The sequence below is a fragment of the Erythrolamprus reginae genome, chromosome 10, assembly GCF_031021105.1.
Source record: "Erythrolamprus reginae isolate rEryReg1 chromosome 10, rEryReg1.hap1, whole genome shotgun sequence".
In the NCBI taxonomy this organism is placed as follows: domain Eukaryota; kingdom Metazoa; phylum Chordata; class Lepidosauria; order Squamata; family Dipsadidae; genus Erythrolamprus; species Erythrolamprus reginae.
The window spans coordinates 7,727,857-7,750,462 of NC_091959.1; the positions used below are offsets into that span (position 1 = coordinate 7,727,857).

Below are 22,606 nucleotides of genomic sequence, written 5' to 3' on the forward strand. Positions count from 1 at the left end.
AAACTCCCCCTTTACAGGATCCTCCTTATGAAAAACCCATCCTCTGCAGTCCATTTAAGCACGGCTGCCCGGATGGCTCAGGAAAACCAGCTTTACCGCAACCAGGGTTTTGCGATTCCCCGACTTCTCACTGCACCAGGACGCGCCCCCCCCCCCAATGCGGACTGCTGCTCAAGGTTTCCTTCAACTCCCAATCCAGGCTCCCCCCCCCTTCTCGGGCTGCAACCCCTCCTTCCACCCAGCTCAAATGCCGCAACTGATGCAGAGCGGGGTTTCCAAAGGGGAGGCGGGGGAGAGAAAAAAGGACACCCCAAGATTTCCTGCTCAAGTAAACCCAGTTCCCCCCCTCCAAAAAAACCACCCCAACCCACCAAAACCCACCCTACATCCACAAAATTGCTCTACCCATTTAATGCACACTGTATCATGCATACAACATATTAGGGGGGGGGGAATACTTAAGACTGCATCCCATTTTAAACTAGACCCCCCCAAAAGAAAAAAATAAAACCTGGCTTGCAAAAAAAAAACCATTTTAAAATAGCTCCCCAAAATTAAAAAAAACTGGCTTGCAAAAAACCCTGCATTTTAAACTATCCTTCCCCCCAAAAAACCTTGCTTGCAACCCCCCCATTTTAAACTACCCCCCAAAGGATAAAAACCTGGCTTGCAAAAGAAAGCCACCCCATTTTAAGCTACCCCACCCAAAGAAAAAAAATCCTGCCTAGCAAACCCCCCACCCCACCCCATTTTAAACTACCCCCCAAAGAAAATAAATCCTGGCTTGCAAAAACAAGCCATTTTAAGCTACCCCCCCCAAAGAAGAAAAAACTGGCTTGAAAAAAACCTATTTTAAGCTACACCCCAAAGGGGAAAAAAAACCCTGGCTTGCAAAAATAACACCCACTTTCAAAGCAGCCCCCCACCCCCCAAAAAACATGGCTTGCAAATGAAAATCTAGGTGGAATGCAAAAAAAAAAAAGCAACCCCAAACCATTTTAAACTACCCCCCAAAAGAAAAAAAAAGCCTGGCTTGCAACCCCCCTATTTTAAACGAACCCCCTCCCAAAAGAAATCTGGTTTGCAACACCCCTCCCCATTTTAAACTACCCCCCCAAAATTCTGCTTGCAAAAAAAATCCCATTTTAAACAACTCCCTCCCAAAAAGAACACCCCATTTTAAACTATCCCCCCCCCCAAAAAAAGAACCCTGGCTTGCAAAAAGACCCGCATTTCAAACTATCCGCCTAAAATAATAATTAAAAATAAAACCTGGCTTGCAAAAAAAACCACCCACCCTATTTTAAATTAGACCCCCCCCCAGAAGAAGAAAAATAAAACCTGGCTTGCAAAAGAAAAAAAAAAGCACCCCACCCATTTTAACCCCCCCCCCCCCCCAAGGAAGAAAAAACCTGGCTTGCAAAAAAAGAGAAGAAAAAAACCCCGCAGCGCAACCCGGCTGCAGAGGCGCGCGTGGGTTGCTGCCCCCCTTCTCCTCCATGGCCCCCCCTTTTTCCGGGGGCGGCCCTTCCTTCCACCCCCCCTTCCTTCTCCGCTGCAATTCCGCCCTCGTCCAGCGGGAGGCGTCGAGGCATCTCCCGGCCGCGCAGGGTTGGAAGGGAAGGCGGAGCCGCCGAAGCCGGCGACACGTGGGCAAAGTGGGGCGGCGGCGGCAGCGGAGGAGGCGGTGGCTTCTTTTAGGCAGCGGCGGGCGCCGGTACTGGGCCTTGTTGGTCGCCGCTGCCTCTCGCCATGCCGGGCGCGCTGCGCGAAGAGACGGCGCGGCTGCTGGCCGACTACGTGCAGCACCGGCTGGGGGCCGCGTCCTCGTCGCCGCCTCCTCCTCCTCCGAGCCGGGCGGCCGAGACGCTCCGTCGGGTGGCGGACGAGCTGGAGAGCCGCGAGCGCCTCTTCTTCCGCAACGCCGCCGCTTTGCCCCCAGCCGGCCAAGAGGACGAGGAAGCGGCGGCGGCGGCTTTGCTGGCCCGGGTGGCCCGGCAGATGGAAGCCGAAGGCGGCCTGAATTGGGGCCGGGTGGTGGCGCTGGTCGTGTTCGCCGGCAACCTGGCGGCGGCGTTGGCCGAGCGGGGCGCAGCGGATGGCGGCGGGAGCGGCGCCCTGGTGGAAGCGCTGGCCGCTTACCTGGCCGAGGAACGGCGGGACTGGCTGGAGGCGCACGGCGGCTGGGTAAGAAGGAAGCGGCGCCGGGCTCCCCGCTTCTTCTTGCAGAAACTCCCGCTGGTGCCTTTGGCTTCCTTGCACCGCCGGGTTTTATTTATTTATTATTATTATCATCATCATTATTATTATTATTATTATTATTATTATTATTATTATTATTATCATTATCATCATCATTATTATTATTATTATCATTATCATTAATATTATTATGATTATCATCATTATTATTAATATTATTATTTTTATTATCATCCTCATCATCCTCATTATTATTATTATCATGATCATTAATAGTCTACAGAGTCTATGGAGAGGGGCGGCATACAAATCTAATAAATAACTAAATAACTAAATAAAAATATATTATTATTATGATCATGATCATTATCATGATCATTAATATTAATATTTATTTTTATTATTATCATCATTATTATCATGATCCTTAATATTATCATTATTATTATCATTAATATTATTATGATCATGATCATTAATACTATCATTATCATTAATAATATTATCATTACTATCATTATTATCATGATCATTAATATTATTATTATTTTGCTGGGTGGTGGGGAACCCTCGAGATCCGCGGGCCGAACCAGATGCCTTTAAAAAAAAAAATTAATAATTTAAATTAAAAATTTTTTTTAAAAAAAAATACTAAAAATCCCTGCGGCCCCTTCCTCCTTCTGCAGCCCTCCCGCCCCCAGCTTGGCTTTTTTTTTTTTGCTGGCAAGTGGGGACCCCCTCGAGATCCTCCGGATGGACCCCCAATGCTTTTCTTTTTCAAAAAAATTAAAATTAAAAAATCCCCACCTCCCCAAGACTGCGGCTCTTGCCTGCTCTCCCTGCTTCCCCCCCCCCCCCAGCCCTGACCTCTGGTAGCTTTTGGCTTCCTTGCACCGGGTTTATTTTATTTTATTTTATTTTATTTTTGCTGGCAAGTGGGGACCCATGCCTTAAATTTTTTTAAAAAAAAATTCTTAAAAAATTAATTTTTTAAAAAAATCCCTGCCACCCCCTCCTGCTTCTGCAGTCCTTCTGGAGGCTGCAAAAAGAAGGGGTGCAGGGGGATTTAAAAGGCATGGGGGGGGGGTCCGGCCGGAGGACCTCGGGAGTCCCCCCGTGGCCCTTGCAAGGGTTGACCTTGGCGCAGAGGCTTTAAGATGCCCGCTCGGATTGCCGGCTCTTTTTGCTGAGCTGGCGGACGCCCCCCCTCACTCTTTCCTTGCCAGACCCCCCCTCCCTTCGCCTCCCCCCCCCCAGCCCTGAATTGCAGAGGAAAGAAGCGGGAGGGGGGGGCCAGAGGAGAAAGGGGAGGGTTGACTGACGGCTGGGATTTTTTTTTCCCATATAAGGGAAGCAACGGCAGACCCAAACCGTGAGAAGTTGTCTTAGAAAGCGCTTTGCTTGGAATCCGGCCTCCCCTCCCTCCGTCTCTCGCCTTCCTTCCTTCCCTCCCCTCCAATCTCTCTCTCTCCCCCATTTTTCTCCCGCCCCCCCACTTGCCTTTTTTCAATTATTTTTTTTTCTGCTCTGAGCCGCATTATTTATGCCGCGCACATACATTACGTTTTGCAAAAGTCAGCTTTGCCTTTTTTTTTACAGGCTGGGGGCTTGGATGGGGGGGAGATGTCTGCGATTGGGGGGGGGGCTGCTTTCTGGGATGTGCCCCCCCCCATTCCCCTGGCAGGCTGGCAACTGATGGGGCTTCCCAGACCACCCACCCACCCGCCGAAGCAGCCTGTGCCAAGGAAATCTGCAAAAAAAAAGGGGGGGGAGCTTTTAAGGAAGGGGCCCTGAAAAAGCCCCCCATCTCTTTGCTCAGGTTGCAAACACCCCCCCCTCCACCTTTAACCGATTTTTAAAACCGTTCCTCCAAAGCCCACCCAGATGTCTCTTAAAATGCGGCGTTAGGTTAAGGTTTCCTTTCCTTTTGGGGGGGGTTCCACCCCCTTTCATCTCTTAAGGGAACCCCCTCTGCCCCCCCTCCCTCTCCAAGCAAGCTCCCCTGCACAATTTTGCGCTACTCGCTGGTGTGGCTTCACCGTGCGCCCCCTTCCCCTCCTCGCCGTATTGTATAAGTCATGTGATTTCGTTTGCATCTGTGCATTCCAGCTATTGTGGGTTCTTCAACCGTCTTGCTCTCTCGGTCTATAATGCGCTGTCGGTTAACGGGTCTTGCTGAAGACCCTGGTTTAAGATCAGAGTTTATGAAAACCTGGCTTAATGGAATGTGTTGAACCTAGCCTCTGGTTGGTTGCTTTTTAATCCGGGGAAAGGACAGGACCTCGTGAACACCTTTCTCTGAAATTTGGGATTAATAGGAATGCTTCTCGGATTTAGCCAGGTAGAGGCCCCACCTGGATAGGTTCCTCTAGGTTTAGATTTGCTTGCCAACCAACTGACACTTTGTCCGGCGTTTGGAAAATATTTACTTAACGAGAGGAATAGGTGAGCTTCCTGTGAATTTTAGTTCACAGCCAGGTAATAAGACATCTGCTTAGTTTTATGCTAGTCCAGATGGTATTCTTCAACGCTAGGATCCTGGAGATTAGAATGGGGTGGAATGTTCCTGGTTCTTTCTTTCTTCCTTCCTTCCTTCCTTCCTTCCTTCCTTCCCTACCTACCTACCTACCTACTTACCTATCTATCTATCTATCTGACTTGTCTGCCACCCCTCTCTGTATCTAAATCTCTCTCCATCCATCCTTCCATCTCTCTCTCTCCATCCATCCTTCCATCTCTCCCTCTCTCTATCCATCCATCCATCTCTCTCTCTCTCTCCATCCATCCTTCCATCCATCTATCTATTCGACTTGTCTTCTGAGACTTCAAAGAACGGCGGCATACAAATATTAATATTATTATTATTATTATTATTATTATTATTATTATTATTATTATTATTATTATTATTGTATGCCGCCCTTCTCTGTGGGCTCGGGGCGGCTCACAACACATCAATAAAAAGCAATATACAACAACATATCTAATCCAATTAATATAAATAGCTAATCTAAAATAACCAATTCTGAAAAGACTAAAACATTAAAAATCATTCTTCCATATTCATACCACACATTCATTGGGCAGAGGCTAGGGTCTAGTGACCAAGCCTGGCGACATAAATAGGTTTTCAGATTCTTGCGGAAAGCGAGAGGGTGGGGTCAGTACAAATCTCCGGCGGGGGGCTGATTCCAGAGGCTGGGGCCCCCACAGAGAAGGCTCTTCCCCTAGGCCCTGCCAAGCGACATTGTCTAGTTGATGGGATCTGGAGAAGGCCGACTCTGGGACCCAACCGGACGCTGGGATTCATGCGGCAGAAGGCGGTCCCGTAAGTAATCTGCTTGTCGGAGTGCCATCCGCGAAAGGGTGCGCGAGGATCCACCCACCTGCTCAGAAGCCACCATTTGGGTTCTTTTACCTTTCTGCGCATACGCAAAAGCGTTCTGGGCATGCCCAGAAGATAAAAACACAAATGGTGGCCGGTGGGCGGAGCCAGGCACTCCCTTCGCGACCGGCTCTCCAACAACCTACATGGCATCGGGCCAGATTACTTGTGGGACCTCCTTCTCCCTTATGAATCTCAGCGAGATTAGTCCCAGAGAGTTGGCCTTCTCCAGGTACCGTCAACCAGATAATGTCACTTGGCGGGGCCTAGGGGAAGAGCCTTCTCTGTGGGGGCCCCAGCCCTCTGGAATCAGTTCCCCCCGGAGATTCGCATTGTGCCTACCCTCGTCGCCTTCCGCGAGAGTCTTTAAAATAGTGTTTCCCAACCTTGGCAACTTGGAGATACCTGGACTTTAACTCCCAGAATTCCCCAGCCAGCATTTGCTGGCTGGGGAATTCTGGGAGTTGAAGTCCAAATATCTTCAAGTTGCCAAGGTTGGGAAACTCTGCTTTAGGACTAACGTTGCCAGGCTTGGGACTATTAGGTCTTGGCCCCCTGCCCAATAAATGTGATGTATGGTTGAGATCTGAATCTGTATAATTGATTTTTTTAATATACTATTGGGATTTTAGGTTATGTAGTTTAAATTAATTAGATTTGTCTTTGCATTTTATTTTATATGCTGTAAGCCGCCCCGAGTCTGCAAAAAGAAAAGGTGTGGGCAAAATTGAGTTTGGGTAGCACATTAACAAGAATAGTAGATGCTTGGAACAAACTTCCAGCAGACGTGGTTGGGAAATCCACAGTCACTGAATGGAAACACGCCTGGGATAAACATAGATCTGCCCTAAGATAAAATGCCATCCATCTTCTATGTTTCTATGAAACTATGGGTTTGCAAGCTGCTGGCTGGACGTGCAACGTTTGTTATGGCCAAACCCGCGCAAGGGCACTTTGTGACTTTAGCACAATGCGTGAATTGGAGCCAGCGTGTCGTTGAAATGGAAGGTGGGTATAATCCCAGAGTTTGGTAGCACGCACCATGGCAACTGTGGGTGTGCAATGCGTTTTCTGCCTCTCATGATTGTAGCTGTCCGAGACCTGACCATTGAACCAAAGAGCTTTTTTTTTTTTTTTGCTCAAAGACAGGCTCCTATAGAACCGACCCCCATTGGAAAGAATTCACCTTGAACTAAAACGCAGCTTAAGATCCCGTACGTTGAATTTCCAAGTGTTTGTTGGGCTTCTTTTTTAACCTAACCTAGATGGCATCTGGGAGTCTCGAAGTCTAGCGGATTCTTTCTCCAATGGTACTGATAGAAATATATACAGTGGTATCTCTACTTACGAACTTAATTCGTTCCGTGACCAGGTTCTTAAGTAGAAAAGTTTGTAAGAAGCAATTTTTCCCCATAGGAATCAATGTAGAAACAAATAATGCGTGCAATTGGGGAAACCACAGGGAGGATGGAGGCCCGGTTTCCTCCCAGGAGATTCCTAGAGGGGCCCCACAGAGGGCTTCTCCTCGCCTCTTCTTGCCGTTTCCTCCCAGGAGATTCCTAGAGAGGCCCCACGGAGGCTTCTCCTCACCTTTTCTTGCCGTTTCCTCCCAGGAGATTCCTAGAGAGGCCCCATGGAGGCTTCTCCCCGCCTTTTCCAACACTGTTTGCCCAGGAGATTCCTAGAGAGTCCCCATGGGGGCTTCTCCCCACCTTTTCCAGCCCTGTTTCCTCCCAGGAGATTCCTAGAGAGTCCCCACGGGGGCTTCTCCCTGCCTTTTCCGGCCCTATTTCCTCCCAGGAGATTCCTAGAGAGGCCCCACAGAGGCTTCTCCCCACCTTTTCCGGCCCTGTTTCCTCCCTGGAGATTCCTAGAGAGGCCCCATGGAGGCTTCTCCCCGCCTTTTCCAGCCCTGTTTCCTCCCAGGAGATTCCTAGAGAGGTCCCACAGAGGCTTCTCCCTGCCTTTTCCGGTTACAGTTTCAGAGGCTCAGGTTTGTAAGTGGAAAATGGTTCTTGAGAAGAGGCAAAAAAATATTGAACACCCGGTTCTTATTTAGAAAAGTTCATAAGTAGAGGCATTCGTAGGTAGAGGTACCGTTGTATATTGGAAACACAACTTCAATGATTTCAATCCTACAAATATTCTCCTGTATAGATAGTCCTACTTTTTCTCCAAGAAGTAGACCTAAAGAGATGGATCCCCAGTTTCTGTTTTAGTAGGAAACAGTTCTCTGAAATAGACTAGTAGGCTGATTGAAGCTGACCCAAAGTTTCCAAGATAAACACATGATGGACATGCCTTGGAGATGAAAGAAGAAGTTGGGTACTTCCAAGTCAACATCTAGCATCACTGAGCTCCTCCTCCCATTAGCTAATGTCTGCTTAGCTTCTCCTTTCAGCTGGTGGAAATCCATTATTTATTTTATTTATTTTAATTTATTTTATTCTTTGTCCAATATACAATACATATGGAAGAGAATAGGCATTAAGTAATATATATAATGATAGAAAGTAAGAAAGAAGAGAAGTAGATGGGAGGGAGAGAATATATATGATATAAGAGATAAGGAGAGAATATATATGATATACACATATATGATATACAACAAGGCCGAAATGGGACCATCCTAGTCTCCCTTAATTTTAAAATTCCAGCTAAAAACATTTATATGTTATACACATACATATACACACACATACATACATACATACATACATACATACATACATACATACATACATACACAAGGCAGAGGCTACCAGATCGAATCCCAGTAAGGAAGGGTGTGACTAGCTGATGAGGCCAGAACAAGGCCAAAATGGGACCATCCTAGTCTCCCTTATATATATACACATACATATATAGATAAGGAGAGAATATATATGATATATGAGATAAGGAAAGACAATTGGACAGGGGACGATAGGCACATCAGTGCACTTATATACGCCCCTTACTGGCCTCTTAGGAACCTCTGTAGAATGGTGGGCTTTCCATTTTCAGATATTATTATTATTTATTAGATTTGTATGCTGCCTCTCTCCGAAGACTCGGGGAGATATGGGACGGTGGTGTAGTGGCCATTAACTTAAAGCAGGGGTAGGCAAAGTTGGCTCTTTTATGACTTGTGGACTTCAACTCCCAGGATTCCTGAGCCAATCATGTTAGCTCAGGAATCCTGGGAGTTGAAGTCCACACGTCATAGAAGAGCCAACTTTGCCTACCGCTGAGTTAGAGGGTTTGGGAAGGGTGAGAAGACTGTCTATGGCTACTAGTTGCAACTATACATGATGTCCAGGCTCAGAGGAGAGATTATATATGAGCCCCAGCTAATGAGGAACAGGAGGCTGGTGTTTCAGACCAGAAGTTCTGCTTCTGGGTTGTCTGAACATTGTGATTGATCAACATGGGGAGTGCCAGTTCCTTCAGTCTGATCCAGTAGAGCTTGGTTTGAGTTTCTGCTGGTCGCAAACGTTCTCATGAACTTCCTGTGAACCTTGCAGAAGAGCCTATCAAGTTCAACCAAGGAGGTATCTTCATGTCATCTGTAAGGTTTAGAATACATTATTCATAGTAAACTGAAGAAAACAAGAATAGCAGGCCATTCTGGTAGGTTTTTCATGGCTTACCCAGTGAAAATTTTGCTTTATTCCTCATGGGTGGCAAAGATTGGGTAGTTATTATTATTATTATTATTATTATTATTATTATTTGGATTTGTATGCCGCCTCTCTCCGTAGACTCGGGGCGGCTAACAACAGTGTAACAGCATGTAACAATCCAATATTAAAACAACTAAAAAACCCTTATTATAAAACCAAACATACATACAAACATACCATGCATAAATTGTAAAGGCCTAGGGGGAAAGAGTATCTCAGTTCCCTCATGCCTGACGGCAAAGGTGGGTTTTAAGAAGCTTACGAAAGGTGAGGAGGGTGGGGCAATTCTAATCTCTGGGGGGAGTTGGTTCCAGAGGGCCGGGGCCGCCACAGAGAAGGCTCTTCCCCTGGGTCCCACCAAACGACATTGTTTAGTTGACGGGACCCGGAGAAGGCCAACTCTGTGGGACCTAACTGGTCGCTGGGATTCGTGCAGCAGTTGTGTTGATCAATCAATTAAATCTGGTCCAAAAACTGCAGTGCAAAAACTCAAGTTTTGACTTTATCCACTGAGTTCCCTCCAGCCTAATAATATCTTTCCATAGGTTAGCTTCACATGCCAAGCCATGGTTTGTTGACTAAGCATGAGAAAATATTATTTGACTGAAAGAGTAGTAGATCCTTGGAACAAACTTCCAGCAGACGTGGTTGGTAAATCCACAGGAACTGAATTTAAACATGCCTGGGATAAACATATATCCATCCTAAGATAAAATACAGGAAATAGTATAAGGGCAGACTAGATGGACCATGAGGTCTTTTTCTGCCGTCAGTCTTCTATGTTTCTAAACCACGATTCAGCCTGAGCAAAGATACAGAATCGCTGGCCAATGCAGTGGCTCAATTCACATGCTTCACAGCCCAAACCTCAAGGTGGTTTGTGGCTTAATGTCAGGCTTAGAACCCAGTTCCTGATTTAATGGCATCACTGATTTGAGAAAGTCTCTTAGGACCTCAAAAAAGGGCCATTCCAGCAACCCGGATAAGACGGAGTGGCTGTGGGTATTGCCTCCCAAGGACAATCCCATCTGTCCGTCCATTACCCTGGGGGGGGGATCATTGACCCCCTCGGAGAGGGTCCGCAACTTGGGCGTCCTCCTCGATCCACAGCTCACATTAGAGAACCATCTTTCAGCTGTGGCGAGGGGGGCGTTTGCCCAGGTTCTCCTGGTGCACCAGTTGCGGCCCTATCTGGACCGGGACTCACTGCTCACAGTCACTCATGCCCTCATCACTTTGAGGTTCGACTACTGTAATGCTCTCTACATGGGGCTACCTTTGAAAAGTGTTCGGAAACTTCAGATCGTGCAGAATGCAGCTGCGAGAGCGGTCATGGGCTTACCTAGGTATGCCCATGTTTCACCATCACTCCGCAGTCTGCATTGGCTGCCGATCAATTTCCGGTCACAATTCAAAGTGTTGGTTATGACCTTTAAAGCCCTTCATGGCACTGGACCAGGATATCTCAGGGACCGCCTTCTGCCGCACGAATCCCAGCAACCGATTTGGTCCCACAGAGTGGGCCTGCTCCGGGTCCCGTCAACTAAACAATGTCGGTTGGCGGGCCCCAGGGGAAGAGCCTTCTCTGTGGCGGCCCCGACCCTCTGGAACCAACTCCCCCCAGAGATTAGAACTGCCCCTACTCTCCCTGCCTTCCGTAAACTCCTTAAAACCCACCTTTGCCGTCAGGCATGGGGGAACTGAAACACCTCCCCCGGGCATGTACAATTTATACATGGTATGTTTGTGTGTGTGTTTGTTAGAAAAATGGGGTTCTTTTTTAAAATATTTTAAAGTTATTTGGATTTGTTATGAAGTGTTGTGTCTTGTTGTGAGCCGCCCCGAGTCTGTGGAGAGAGGCGGCATACAAATCTAAATAATAAAAATAAAAATAAATAAACCTGGAGGTTCTTGCAAACTTCAATTAGGCTTTTCCCATCCACCCACTTGAAATAGACTACGGCCAACAAAAGCCTTTGTTTTGTCTCTGATATAATCGGAAATTTTTTGCATTCTTAAGTGCTTGGCACCTTTCCAGCCTGTGAAGTCTATATCCTTTTTCTGATAAGGAGATTGTGGCAATGTAGCTAGGAACCTCTTGAGATATTTAGTAACTCAGTTGCTGGCGAGCTGCCACCAAAACAGCCCTTGTATTATTTATTTATTTATTCATTCATTCATTCATTTATTTATTTATTTTTTAGATTTGTATGCCGCCCCTCTCCGCAGACTCGGGGCGGCTCACAACAAGACACAGCGAATCATAACAAATCCAAATAGATTTAAAATATTTAAAAAGATTTAAAAAGAACCCCATTTTATTAACAAACACACACACAAACATACCATGTATAAATTGAACATGCCCGGGGGAGGTGTTTCAGTTCCCCCATGCCTGACGGCAAAGGTGGGTTTTAAGGAGTTTACGGAAGGCAGGGAGAGTAGGGGCAGTCCTAATCTCTGGGGGGAGTTGGTTCCAGAGAGTCGGGGCCGCCACAGAGAAGGCTCTTCCCCTGGGGCCCGCCAATCGACATTGTTTAGTTGACGGGACCCGGAGAAGGCCCACTCTGTGGGATCTAACTGGTCGCTGGGATTCGTGCGGCAGAAGGCGGTCCCGGAGATATTCTGGTCCAGTGCCATGAAGGGCTTTAAAGGTCATAACCAACACTTTGAATTGTGACCGGAAATTGATCGGCAGCCAATGCAGACTGCGGAGTGATTATGAAACATGGGCATACCTAGGTAAGCCCATGACTGCTCTCGCAGCTGCATTCTGCACGATCTGAAGTTTCCGAACACTTTTCAAAGGTAGCCCCATGTAGAGAGCATTACAGTAGTCGAACCTCGAGGTGATGAGGGCATGAGTGACTGTGAGCAATGAGTCCCGGTCCAGATAGGGCCTCAACTGGTGCACCAGGCGAATCTGGGCAAACGCCCCCCTCGCCACAGCTGAAAGATGGTTCTCTAATGTGAGCTGTGGATCGAGGAGGATGCCCAAGTTGCGGACCCTCTCCGAGGGGGTCAATGATCCCCCCCCCAGGGTAATGGACGGACAGATGGGATTGTCCTTGGGAGGCAAAACCCACAGCCACTCCGTCTTATCCGGGTTGAGCTTGAGTCTGTTGACACCCATCCAGGCCCCAACAGCCTCCAGACACCGGCACATCACTTCCACTGCTTATTTATTTTTTTATTCTAATTTTTTTTTTCATTTGAATATGTGGATTGGCCCATCTCAACCTGTTGTCCAGACTGGCGCGTGGTTGCAATCGAACGCACCTGCAGGTCAATTCAGACGAGAAAGTTATTACTAATAGCAGAAAAAACTTGTCCTTGGCTAATCTTATAGGTCAGCGGCAACAAAGGGATAACTCCTTTTCCCCCCCCTTTGCATCTGGCCCAGCTGAAGGTTATAGAAACTTCCCTCTGTGTATATTACCAACTCGTTCTCTTCCCTGGTTTACTCCCCAGTGTAGGATTTCTTGTAGCTCTGCAAAATCCAACCCCAGCTATTGTTGAGTGGGCGCGGGTACAAAACCTTTGCCAGGAATGTGAATAATCAACTTCAAAGCAACTATTTCTCCCACAGTACTGTAGGGAAAGAATACATAGAAACCTTCATTCAGTTCTCGGTTTTCAAACAGAGGCAGGAGAGAGAGAGAGAGAGAAAGTAAGTCCATTCAAAGCCACCTCTTCTTCTCTCGTGGGCAGTGGGTTGTGCCTTCTTCGTCCTCCTCTTCCTCCCCTGGACCTTTGCGATCCTATTCTGCATTTAACGGGTGCCCAGAGGCAGCATCAAAGGTTTAAAGTGGACAAAAGTGCATTTTTCTAACCGATGAAAGGTGAAATCGGAAACTGTTCCCTAAAGATGGAAACTGCAGTTTAATGTTTCCAAATGTAAAATAATGCACTTGGGGAAAAGGAATCCTCAATCTGAGTATTGCATTGGCAGTTCTGTGTTAGCAAAAACTTCAGAAGAGAAGGATTTAGGGGTAGTGATTTCGGACAGTCTCAAAATGGGTGAGCAGTGTGGTCGGGCGGTAGGGAAAGCAAGTAGGATGCTTGGCTGCATTGCTAGAGGTATGACAAGCAGGAAGAGGGAGATTGTGATCCCGCTATATAGAGCGCTGGTGAGACCACATTTGGAATACTGTATTCAGTTCTGGAGACCTCACCTGCAAAAAGATATTGAGAAAATTGAACGGGTCCAAAGACGGGCTACAAGAATGGTGGAAGGTCTTAAGCATAAAACGTATCAGGAAAGACTTCATGGACTCAATCTGTATAATCTGGAGGACAGAAGGAAAAGGGGGGGACATGATCGAAACATTTAAATATGTTAAAGGGTTAAGTAAGGTCCAGGAGGGAAGTGTTTTTAATAGGAAAGTGAACACAAGAACAAGGGGACACAATCTGAAGTTAGTTGGGGGAAAGATCAAAAGTAACATGAGAAAATATTATTTCACTGAAAGAGTAGTAGATCCTTGGAACAAACTTCCAGCAGACGTGGTGGATAAATCCACACTAACTGAATTGAAACATGCCTGAGATAAACATATATCCATCCTAAGATAAAATACAGGAAATAGTATAAGGGCAGACTAGATGGACCACGAGGTCTTTTTCTGCCGTCAGACTTCTATGTTTCTATGTTTCTAAGATAGGCCCAAAGATCATCTTGTGAGGCTAGTCCATAAGGCTGCTGGTCATAAGATTTTTCCCCACCACCACACCAACATAATTTGAGGACGAGAACGGGGGTGTGAACTAAGTGTGAATCACATGTCTGGCTACAGATGTCTGAGAAGCCCAGTGTTATTTTCAAAGTTGGGACATTTGCCTTGTGTGACTTCTGCATAGCAATAGCATTTATATACTCATATACCGCTTTGCAGTGCTTTATACCCCTCTCTAAGCAGTTTACAGAGTCAGCATATCGCCCCCACCAATCTGGGTCCTCATTTTACCCATCTTGTAAGGAGGGAAGGAATAGCAATAGCACTTAGACTTATATACTGCTTCCTAGTCCTTTTACAGCCCTCTCTAAGTGGTTTACAAAATCAGGCTCTTGCCCCCAACAATTTGGGCCCTCATTTTAGGAAGGAAGGAAGGAAGGAAGGAATAGCAATAGCACTTAGACTTATATACTGCTTCCTAGTGCTTTTACAGCCCTCTCTAAGTGGTTTACAGAGTCAACCTCTTGCCCCCGACAATCCGGGTCCCCATTTTAGGAAGGAAGGAAGGAAGGAAGGAAGGAAGGAAGGAAGGAAGGAAGGAAGGAAGGAAGGAATAGCAATAGCACTTAGACTTATATACTGCTTCCTAGTGCTTTTACAGCCCTCTCTAAGTGGTTTACAGAATCAGGCTCTTGCCCCAACAATCTGGGTCCTCATTTTACCCACCAAGGATGGAAGGAAGGAAGGAAGGAAGGAAGGAAGGAAAGGAAAGGAAGGAAGGAAGGAAGGGAAGGAAAGGAAGGAAGGAAAGGAAGGAAAGGAAGGAAGGGAAGGGAAGGAAAGGAAGGAAGGAATAGCAATAGCATTTAGACTACTACTACTACTACTTATTATTATTATTATTATTATTATTATTATTATTATTATTAATTAGATTTCTATGCCGCCCCTCTCCGGAGACTCGGAGCATCTCACAACAACAATAAACAGTACAAATCCAATAATTAAAAACAGTTTAAAACCTTTAATATAAAAACAATCATACATACCAGACAAACCATACATAAAACGGAACAGCCTGGGGGAATCAATTTCCCCATGCCTGACGGCAGAGGTGGGTTTTAAGGAGTTTGCAAAAGGCAAGGAGGGTGGGGGCAGTCCTGATCTCTGGGGTGAGTTGATTCCAGAGGGTCGGGGCCGCCACAGAGAAGACCCTTCCCCTGGGTCCCGCCAGACGACATTGTTTCAGAGAAGGCCAACTCTGTGGGACCCAATCGGTCACTGGGATTTGTGCGGCATATTCCACTTCCTAGTGCTTTAACAGCCTTCTCTAAGCGGTTTACAAAGAGTAAGCATATCGCCCTCAACAATCAGGGTCCTCATTTTACCGACCTTGGAAGGATGGAAGGCTGAGTCAACCTTGAGCCTGGTGAGATTCGATCTGCCAAACTGCAGGCCAGCCGGTAATCAGCAGAAGTAGCCTGCAGTACTGCACTCTAACCACTGCGCCTCATTCCTTCTGCATGGGATGGGACATGCGGTGTACTTAAAAGCTTTACTGCAAGGAAATCCGTAATGAATTACTTAGACTAGAGTAGAATAACAGAGTTGGAAGGGACCTTGGAGGTCTTCTAGTCCAACCCCCTGCTTAGGCAGGAAACCCTACACCACTTCAAAGGATTATCCAACATCTTAAAAACTTCCAGTGTTGGAGCATTCAGAACTTCTTGTGGCAAGTGGTTCCACTGAGTAATTGTTCTAATTGTCAGGAAATTTCTCCTTGGTTCTAAGTTGCTTCTCTCCTTGTTTAGTTTCCACCCATTGCTTCTTGTTCTACCTTCAGGTGCTTTGGAGAATAGCTTGACTCCTTCTTTGTGGCAACTCCTGAGATATTAGAAGACTGCTATCATGTCTCCCTTGATCCTTCTTTTCATTAAACTAGCCATGCCCAGTTTCTACAATCGTTCTTCATATGTTTAAGTGATATTAACACTTCACGTGATCTTGATTTTCAGAGATTTAACTTCTCCAGGGTGTCTAGGAATCTCCTGGGAGGAAACAGGGATGGAAAAGGCAGGGAAAAGCCTCCGTAGGGCCTGTCTAGAAATGTCCTGGGAGGAAACAGGGCCGGAAAAGGCAGGGAGAAGCCTCCATTGGGCCTCTCTAGGAATCTCCTGGGAGGAAACAGGGCCTCCACCCTCCCTGTGGTTTCCCCAATCACACACATTATTTGCTTTTACATTGATCCCTATGGGAAAAATTGCTTCTTCTTACAAACTTTTCTACTTAAGAACCTGGTCACGGAACGAATTAAGTTCGTTCATAGAGGTACAACTGTATATATAAACTATAGAGGAAATACAGTTTAACTTGGGTGTTTGTGTGTACACATAAACACACACACACAAGTAATTTTAACTGTATTTCCTCTACAGTTATCAGTTTGTTTCACTATTAGTTAACATCACCTCTTATCCTGTGCAATACGTAGAAACATAGAAGACTGACGGCAGAAAAAGACCTCGTGGTCCATCTAGTCTGCCCTTATACTATTTCCTGTATTTTATCTTACAATGGATCTATGTTTATCCCAGGCATGTTTAAATTCAGTTGCTGTGGATTTACCAACCACGTGTGCTGGAAGTTTGTTCCAAGGATCTACTACTCTTTCAGTGAAATAATATTTTCTCACGTTGCTTTTGATCTTTCCCCCAACTAACTTCAGATTGTGTCCCCTTGTTCTTGTGTTCACTTTCCTATTAAAAACACTTCCCTCCTGGACCTTATTTAACCCTTTAACATATTTACATGTTTCGATCATGTCCCCCCCTTTTCCTTCTGTCCTCCAGACTATACAGATTGAGTCCATGAAGTCTTTCCTGATACGTTTTATGCTTAAGACCTTCCACCATTCTTGTAGCCCGTCTTTGGACCCGTTCAATTTTGTCAATATCTTTTTGTAGGTGAGGTCTCCAGTACTGAACGCAGTATTCCAAATGTGGTCTCACCAGCGCTCTATATAAGGGGATCACAATCTCCCTCTTCCTGCTTGTTATACCTCTAGCTATGCAGCCAAGCACGAATCCCAGCGACCGATTAGGTCCCACAGAGTGGGCCTTCTCCGGGTCCCGTCAACTAAACAATGTCGGTTGGCGGGCCCCAGGGGAAGAGCCTTCTCTGTGGCGGCCCCGACTCTCTGGAACCAACTCCCCCCGGAGATTAGAACTGCCCCTACTCTCCCTGCCTTCCGTAAACCTCTTAAAACCCACCTTTGCCGTCAGGCATGGGGGAACTGAAACATCTCCCCCGGGCATGTACAATTTATGTATGGTATGTTTGTGTGTGTGCTTGTTAGTATATTGGGGTTCTTTTTAAACTTTTTAAATATTTAAATTTATTTGGATTTGTTACGATTTGTTATGCCTTGTCGTGAGCCGCCCCGAGTTCGCGGAGAGGGGCGGCATACAAATCTAAATAACTAACAAACAAACAAACAAATAAATAAATAAATAAATAAATAAATAAATAAATAAATACTTGCTTTTCCTACTGCCCGACCACACTGCTCATGTAGCCCTCTCTACTGTTTTAACCACTCACCCATTAACACTTCCATTTTAGCAGAAACCGAAGTGACAGCAACGTAATAGCAAGGTGGGGCTTGGGACCCCCATCCTTTTAAAAAAAAAAAAAGAGAGAGAGAGAGAGAGAGAGAGAGAGAGAGAGAGAGAGAAGAGTCGAAAGAAAGAATACCTATTTCATTTTCCGATCTTCTTGATTTGGGGCATTGCCTATTTTTAATTTTTTTTACTTCCGGAATCCCTCGAGCACCTTTGCCCCAGTGGTTCTGAATGCCAACTCTCACCATTTTTTTTGGCTCTCCGGCTCAAAAAAGGAGGTCGAGCTGGCAACGCCGCCGGGAAGCTGCCCACCTGAATGCTAATGATCCCCGCGCGGCTCCCCGGCTGGCAGAAGGCATTAGCTGACCCCCAGCCTTCTCTCCCCCCCCCCTATTTGCCCAAATTAAAGTGGTAAGAGTTCCGCAAAGATATTAAGGGTAGGACCCATTTGCATAGACATCTGTCAGATAGGAGTTCAAACATGGCCATCTGGAGTCATATCCCTTGTCATTCTTGATTATTCTGAATAAAGAGGCGCCCCCCAGCCCCCCCACCGGCAGCTGCTGGTTCGTTTCTGGCAACCAAACAGGCTCAAGTACACACACACACACACACACCCCAATGATGCTCGGTTTTGTGTGAATGGGATGCCGTCTTCCTGAGTAGGCTTTGGGCGGCCGCGTTCTTAATGTGAGCACAATAGCGTGATACTTCATTTGTGTGTGTGTGTGTATTTTTCCTGTAATTGAATTCATTTCATTTTATTGGATTTGTATGCCGCCCCTCTCCGTAGACTCGGGGCGGCTAACAACAGTGGTAAAAACAGCATGCGACAATCCAATACTAAAGTAGCTAAAAACCCTTATTTTAAAACCAATCATACATACAAACGTACCATACATAAATTGTAGAAGCCTAGGGGGAAAGAATATCCCAGTTCCCCCATGCCTGACGACAGAGGTGGGTTTTAAGAAGCTTACGAAAGGCAAGAAGGGTGGGGGCTATTCTAATCTCTGGGGGGAGTTGGTCCCAGAGGGTCGGGGCCGCCACAGAGAAGGCTCCTCCCCTGGGTAGAGCCATCAATCCTTCCCTGTTTTCTTGGCCAAAGATTAACAACAAAAAATGTTTCTTGATATTCAGCTACTTTTAAGGGGTGTTCCTGCTCGTATGTTTCATGTTCAGCATTGTCGTAGCGTTTGTATTATTATAACGTTTTATTTTAGAAACATAGAAGATTGATCTTGCAAATACATCAGGTGCTTGAAGACAGACATGATTTTGTCTCAATGGGAAGTTAGAAACATAGAAATATAGAAACATAGAAGATTGACTGCAGAAAAAGACCTCATGGTCCATCTATTCTGCCCTTATGCTACTTCCTGTATTTTATCTTAGGATGGATATATGTTTATCCCAGGCAGGTTTAAATTCAGTGACTGGGGATTGACCAACCATGCCTGCTGGAAGTTTGTTCCAAGCATCTCCTACTCTGTCAGTGAAATAATATTTTCTCACATTGCTTCTGATCTTTCCCCCAATTCAGCTCAGATTGTGTCCCCTTGTTCTTGTGTTCATTTTCCTATTAAAAACACTTCCTTCCTGAACCTTATTTAACCCTTTAACCTATTTAAATGTTTCGATCATGTCCCCCCTTTCCCTTCTGTCCTTCAAACTATACGGATTGAGTCCATGAAGTCTTTCCTGATAAGTTTTATGCTTAAGACCTTCCGCCATTTTTGTAGCCCGTCTTTGGACCCGTTCAATTTTATCCATATCTTTTTGGAGGTGAGGTCTCCAGAACTGGACACAGTATTCCAAATGGGGTTTCACCAGTGCTCTATGCAGCAGGATCACAATCTCCCTCTTCCTGCTTGTTATACCTCTAGCTATGCAGCCAAGCATTCAAATCGCTTTCCCTACCGCCTGACTGCACTGTTCACTCATTTTGAGGCTGTCAGAAATCAGAAATTTTACGGTGGAGAAAAATTAAAAAATTATACACAGGAAAAAAAGAAAGAAAAGACGAACCTGTCTCATGTTGTTGTTCATTATTTATTTATTTATTTATTCATCCCTCCATCCATCCATCCATCCATCCATCCATTCATTCATTCATTCAATTTTTATGCCGCCCTTCTTAGACTCAGGGCGGCTTACAACATGTTAGCAATAGCACCTTTTAACAGAGCCAGCCTATTGCCCCCACAGTCCAGGTCCTCATTTTACCCACCTTGGAAGGTGTTGTGGTTAGCTCTGGCCCAGCTCCTGCCCCAAGCAATGTGGAGGTGGATGTGGGGGAGACATCCACATGCCGCAAGCCTGTTTTGCTTCCAGTAGAATCTGTCTCCTCTGACCAAGGAAGCGTGAGTGACAGGGAAGAGGGGAGTTTGGCAGGCAGCCCAGGAGGAGATCAATCATCTGTATCATCCCTGGATTCTGGACAAGAATTAATGACACATCCACGCATGTGTAGAGTGATGCATAGGAGACAACAACTGAAGGATTATTACAAGAGAAAATGAGGCCACCTGTGATTGGGTGGGGCTGCTGTAATTAGTGCTACAGATAAAAGTGCAGCTTGGTGTTTTAGCCTCATGGCAGTTTATCGGATTCATTGTTTCGTCAATATCATGGTTTTTGTGCTGTTCAGGATTGTGTGTGTGGACTCTCTGGACTTTAGAATTGGACTCAATTTCCCAGTTATTGGGTGAGCAATTGGATTGCATTTCACCTGTGCCTTGTGTGTACCAGAAAATCCCTTTGACATTTAAAAAGGGAGCTGTTTCTGTTTTTCTGTTTATAAAAACTTTTGGGTTTTCCTTTTATCGTGTGGTGTGTGTCTTCCTGGACTAATTACCCTATAATTACGGGCGGTTGAGACACGCCGGCAGAACAGAAGGATGGAAGGCTGAGTCAACTTTGAGCCGGTGATGAGATTTGAACCGCTGACCTACAGATCTCCAGTCAGCTTCAGTGGCCTGCAATACAGCACTCTACCTGCTGCGCCACCCCCAGCTCTTATTTTGTTTGTTGTCTTCTTCTCTTCTAGGATGGCTTCTACCACTTCTTCAATAAACACGGCTCGGATGCAGCTGACCAGAACAGCACCATCAGCAATGCAATCATGGCGGCGGCAGGATTCGGCTTAGCAGGATTGGCTTTTCTCTTGGTGGTCCGATAAGAACACACAAACACACCTACACACACTCATACACACACAGAGAGAGACATCAACGGACTTGATGACCGCAGGGACAGGGGATCGAGTGGGCGCGCTCCTTTCTTAAAAACCGTCCCAGACGAATGTCCATTCTATATTTCTACGACTGTCGAAGATAGAAGCCTATATATAAAAATCTATATTTTTAACTAGAGTTGGGGCAAAAAAAAAAATTAGCCGAGCACATCACCTTTCCCCCTCCCTACCCGACCCCCCCCGACACAACCAATGGTGGGTGAATGCCTTTTTATTTTTTTGCGCTCATCCCTAAGAACTGGGCACATTTTGGGGATCTTGGCATTACCAGTTGAGCGTGCTGGGTGTTAATTGCTACTTGTTCATGGTGGGATTGTAATGAGAATCAAGTGCAAGATGTGTTTGCCTTCTTTGTGTGCGTGTGTATGGAGGGGAGGGGAGGGGGGCAGGAGGGATTGTTGCCTTGTGAAAATGTGAGCCAGTATTAATAAGAATAAAGAGCTTAAGTCTTCTTGGGGCGCAATGCAAACCATACCCAAGGCCACTCAATAACATAAACTTTGCAAAGTTCCATGTTGCACAAAGCATTATAGCTTACGTGTTTTTGTTATGATGACATAACTCTTAAAGTTACACTACAAGTCTATGTCGAGAATGTTGATACCAAAACAGTCGAAGCTGCAGAACCAGTTCTTAAACTAAAAGTTCTTTAACTATTAAAAGAAGAAGGAGAGAAAAACCCTTTTTAAAAATTGGTATATTTGGAAGTCCATTGAAGGCTGGGATTCCTGTGGATTTCCTGAGAAAATCCAGAAACTCCATATAACTTAATATATTTTTGAAGTATTTATCATTGTATAATACTGGTAGCTGGTTAACATCTATTTTTGTTAAAGTCCCGTTTTTTTTTGTTTTTTGTTTTTTTTAAAGAAAAGCTCTCCAGTTGCTTTCTTCGCTGTATTCTTGTCTTATAACTTGTTTAACAGTTCTAGTTTTGGTAATTGATATATTGTGTATTGTACAAAATGAGTCTTTGAGACATGTCCGGTGTCCTTTCCTTTAGCTTGTACAGTTTTAATATGTGAATAAACGACTGAATATTTTTATTTTAAACAAGTTCATGATCAGGCTTTATATGGAATTAATCTCTCTCTTTCTCTCTCTCTCTCTCTCACATACACACACACAAAAACGCAAGTAGTACAAACATGCCTTCAGGAAAAAGCTGTTCTTGTGATTTTGTTTATTTTTAATGCTTTTTTCTTTGCTCGAGGGGTGATGAGTTTATTTATTTTTTTATTTATTAGATTTGTACGCCACCCCTCTCCGAAGACTCGGGGCAACTCACAGGATACAATATAAAACAGTGCATACAAAAGAAATCTAATTAGTTAAAAACTACAAAGCTAAAAACCCAGTATATTAAAATCAATCAACCAATTCAATCCCAGCCATACATCACGTTTACTGGAATCACATTTACATGGAAAGCTATTGCTTCCATGTTCCAGCAAGCAGGAGGCTGGGTGCCATCTTTACAAATGCAAGAAAAATTTCCTGCAAATGTTTCGCATGCTTTATAATAATAATAATAATAATAATAATAATAATAATAATAATAATAATAATTTATTAGATTTGTATGCCACCCCTCTCCGAAGACTCGGGGCGGCTTTGTTACAACGTACTTCCTGTCTCACAAGGATAGTTTGGGAATCTTTTTTATCCAAGGAAAGCCGTACAATCGTGTGGTTGCGGTGCATTGTGATTAGGGCTGGGTTCCATTTAATCATCGCCACCGGCTGACATCGCAACGTTTTCACTCACACCCATGCACATCCCCTCATGCAATTTTACATTCG

The 22,606-nt window shown here is 45.3% G+C and overlaps 1 protein-coding gene across 1 annotated transcript; it reads left to right on the forward strand.

The window, feature by feature from the left end:
- The first annotated feature begins 1,607 nt into the window (after positions 1-1,607).
- Positions 1,608-21,857, forward strand: BCL2L10 (BCL2 like 10). The gene is made up of 2 exons (XM_070762081.1): positions 1,608-2,187; positions 20,598-21,857. Exons 1-2 carry the CDS (start codon positions 1,753-1,755, stop codon positions 20,727-20,729), a joined length of 567 nt encoding a protein of 188 aa, XP_070618182.1. The 5' UTR covers positions 1,608-1,752; the 3' UTR covers positions 20,730-21,857.
- The last annotated feature ends 749 nt before the right edge of the window (positions 21,858-22,606 follow it).

What these genes read in the sequence shown, in the direction of transcription:
- BCL2L10 (XM_070762081.1), top strand. Translation starts at nt 1,753, where the DNA reads ATGCCGGGCGCGCTGCGCGAAGAGACGGCGCGGCTGCTGGCCGACTAC. An exon ending in TGGAGGCGCACGGCGGCTGG is followed by an intron (nt 2,188 to 20,597) that starts GTAAGAAGGAAG and finishes CTTCTCTTCTAG; the next exon opens with GATGGCTTCTACCACTTCTT.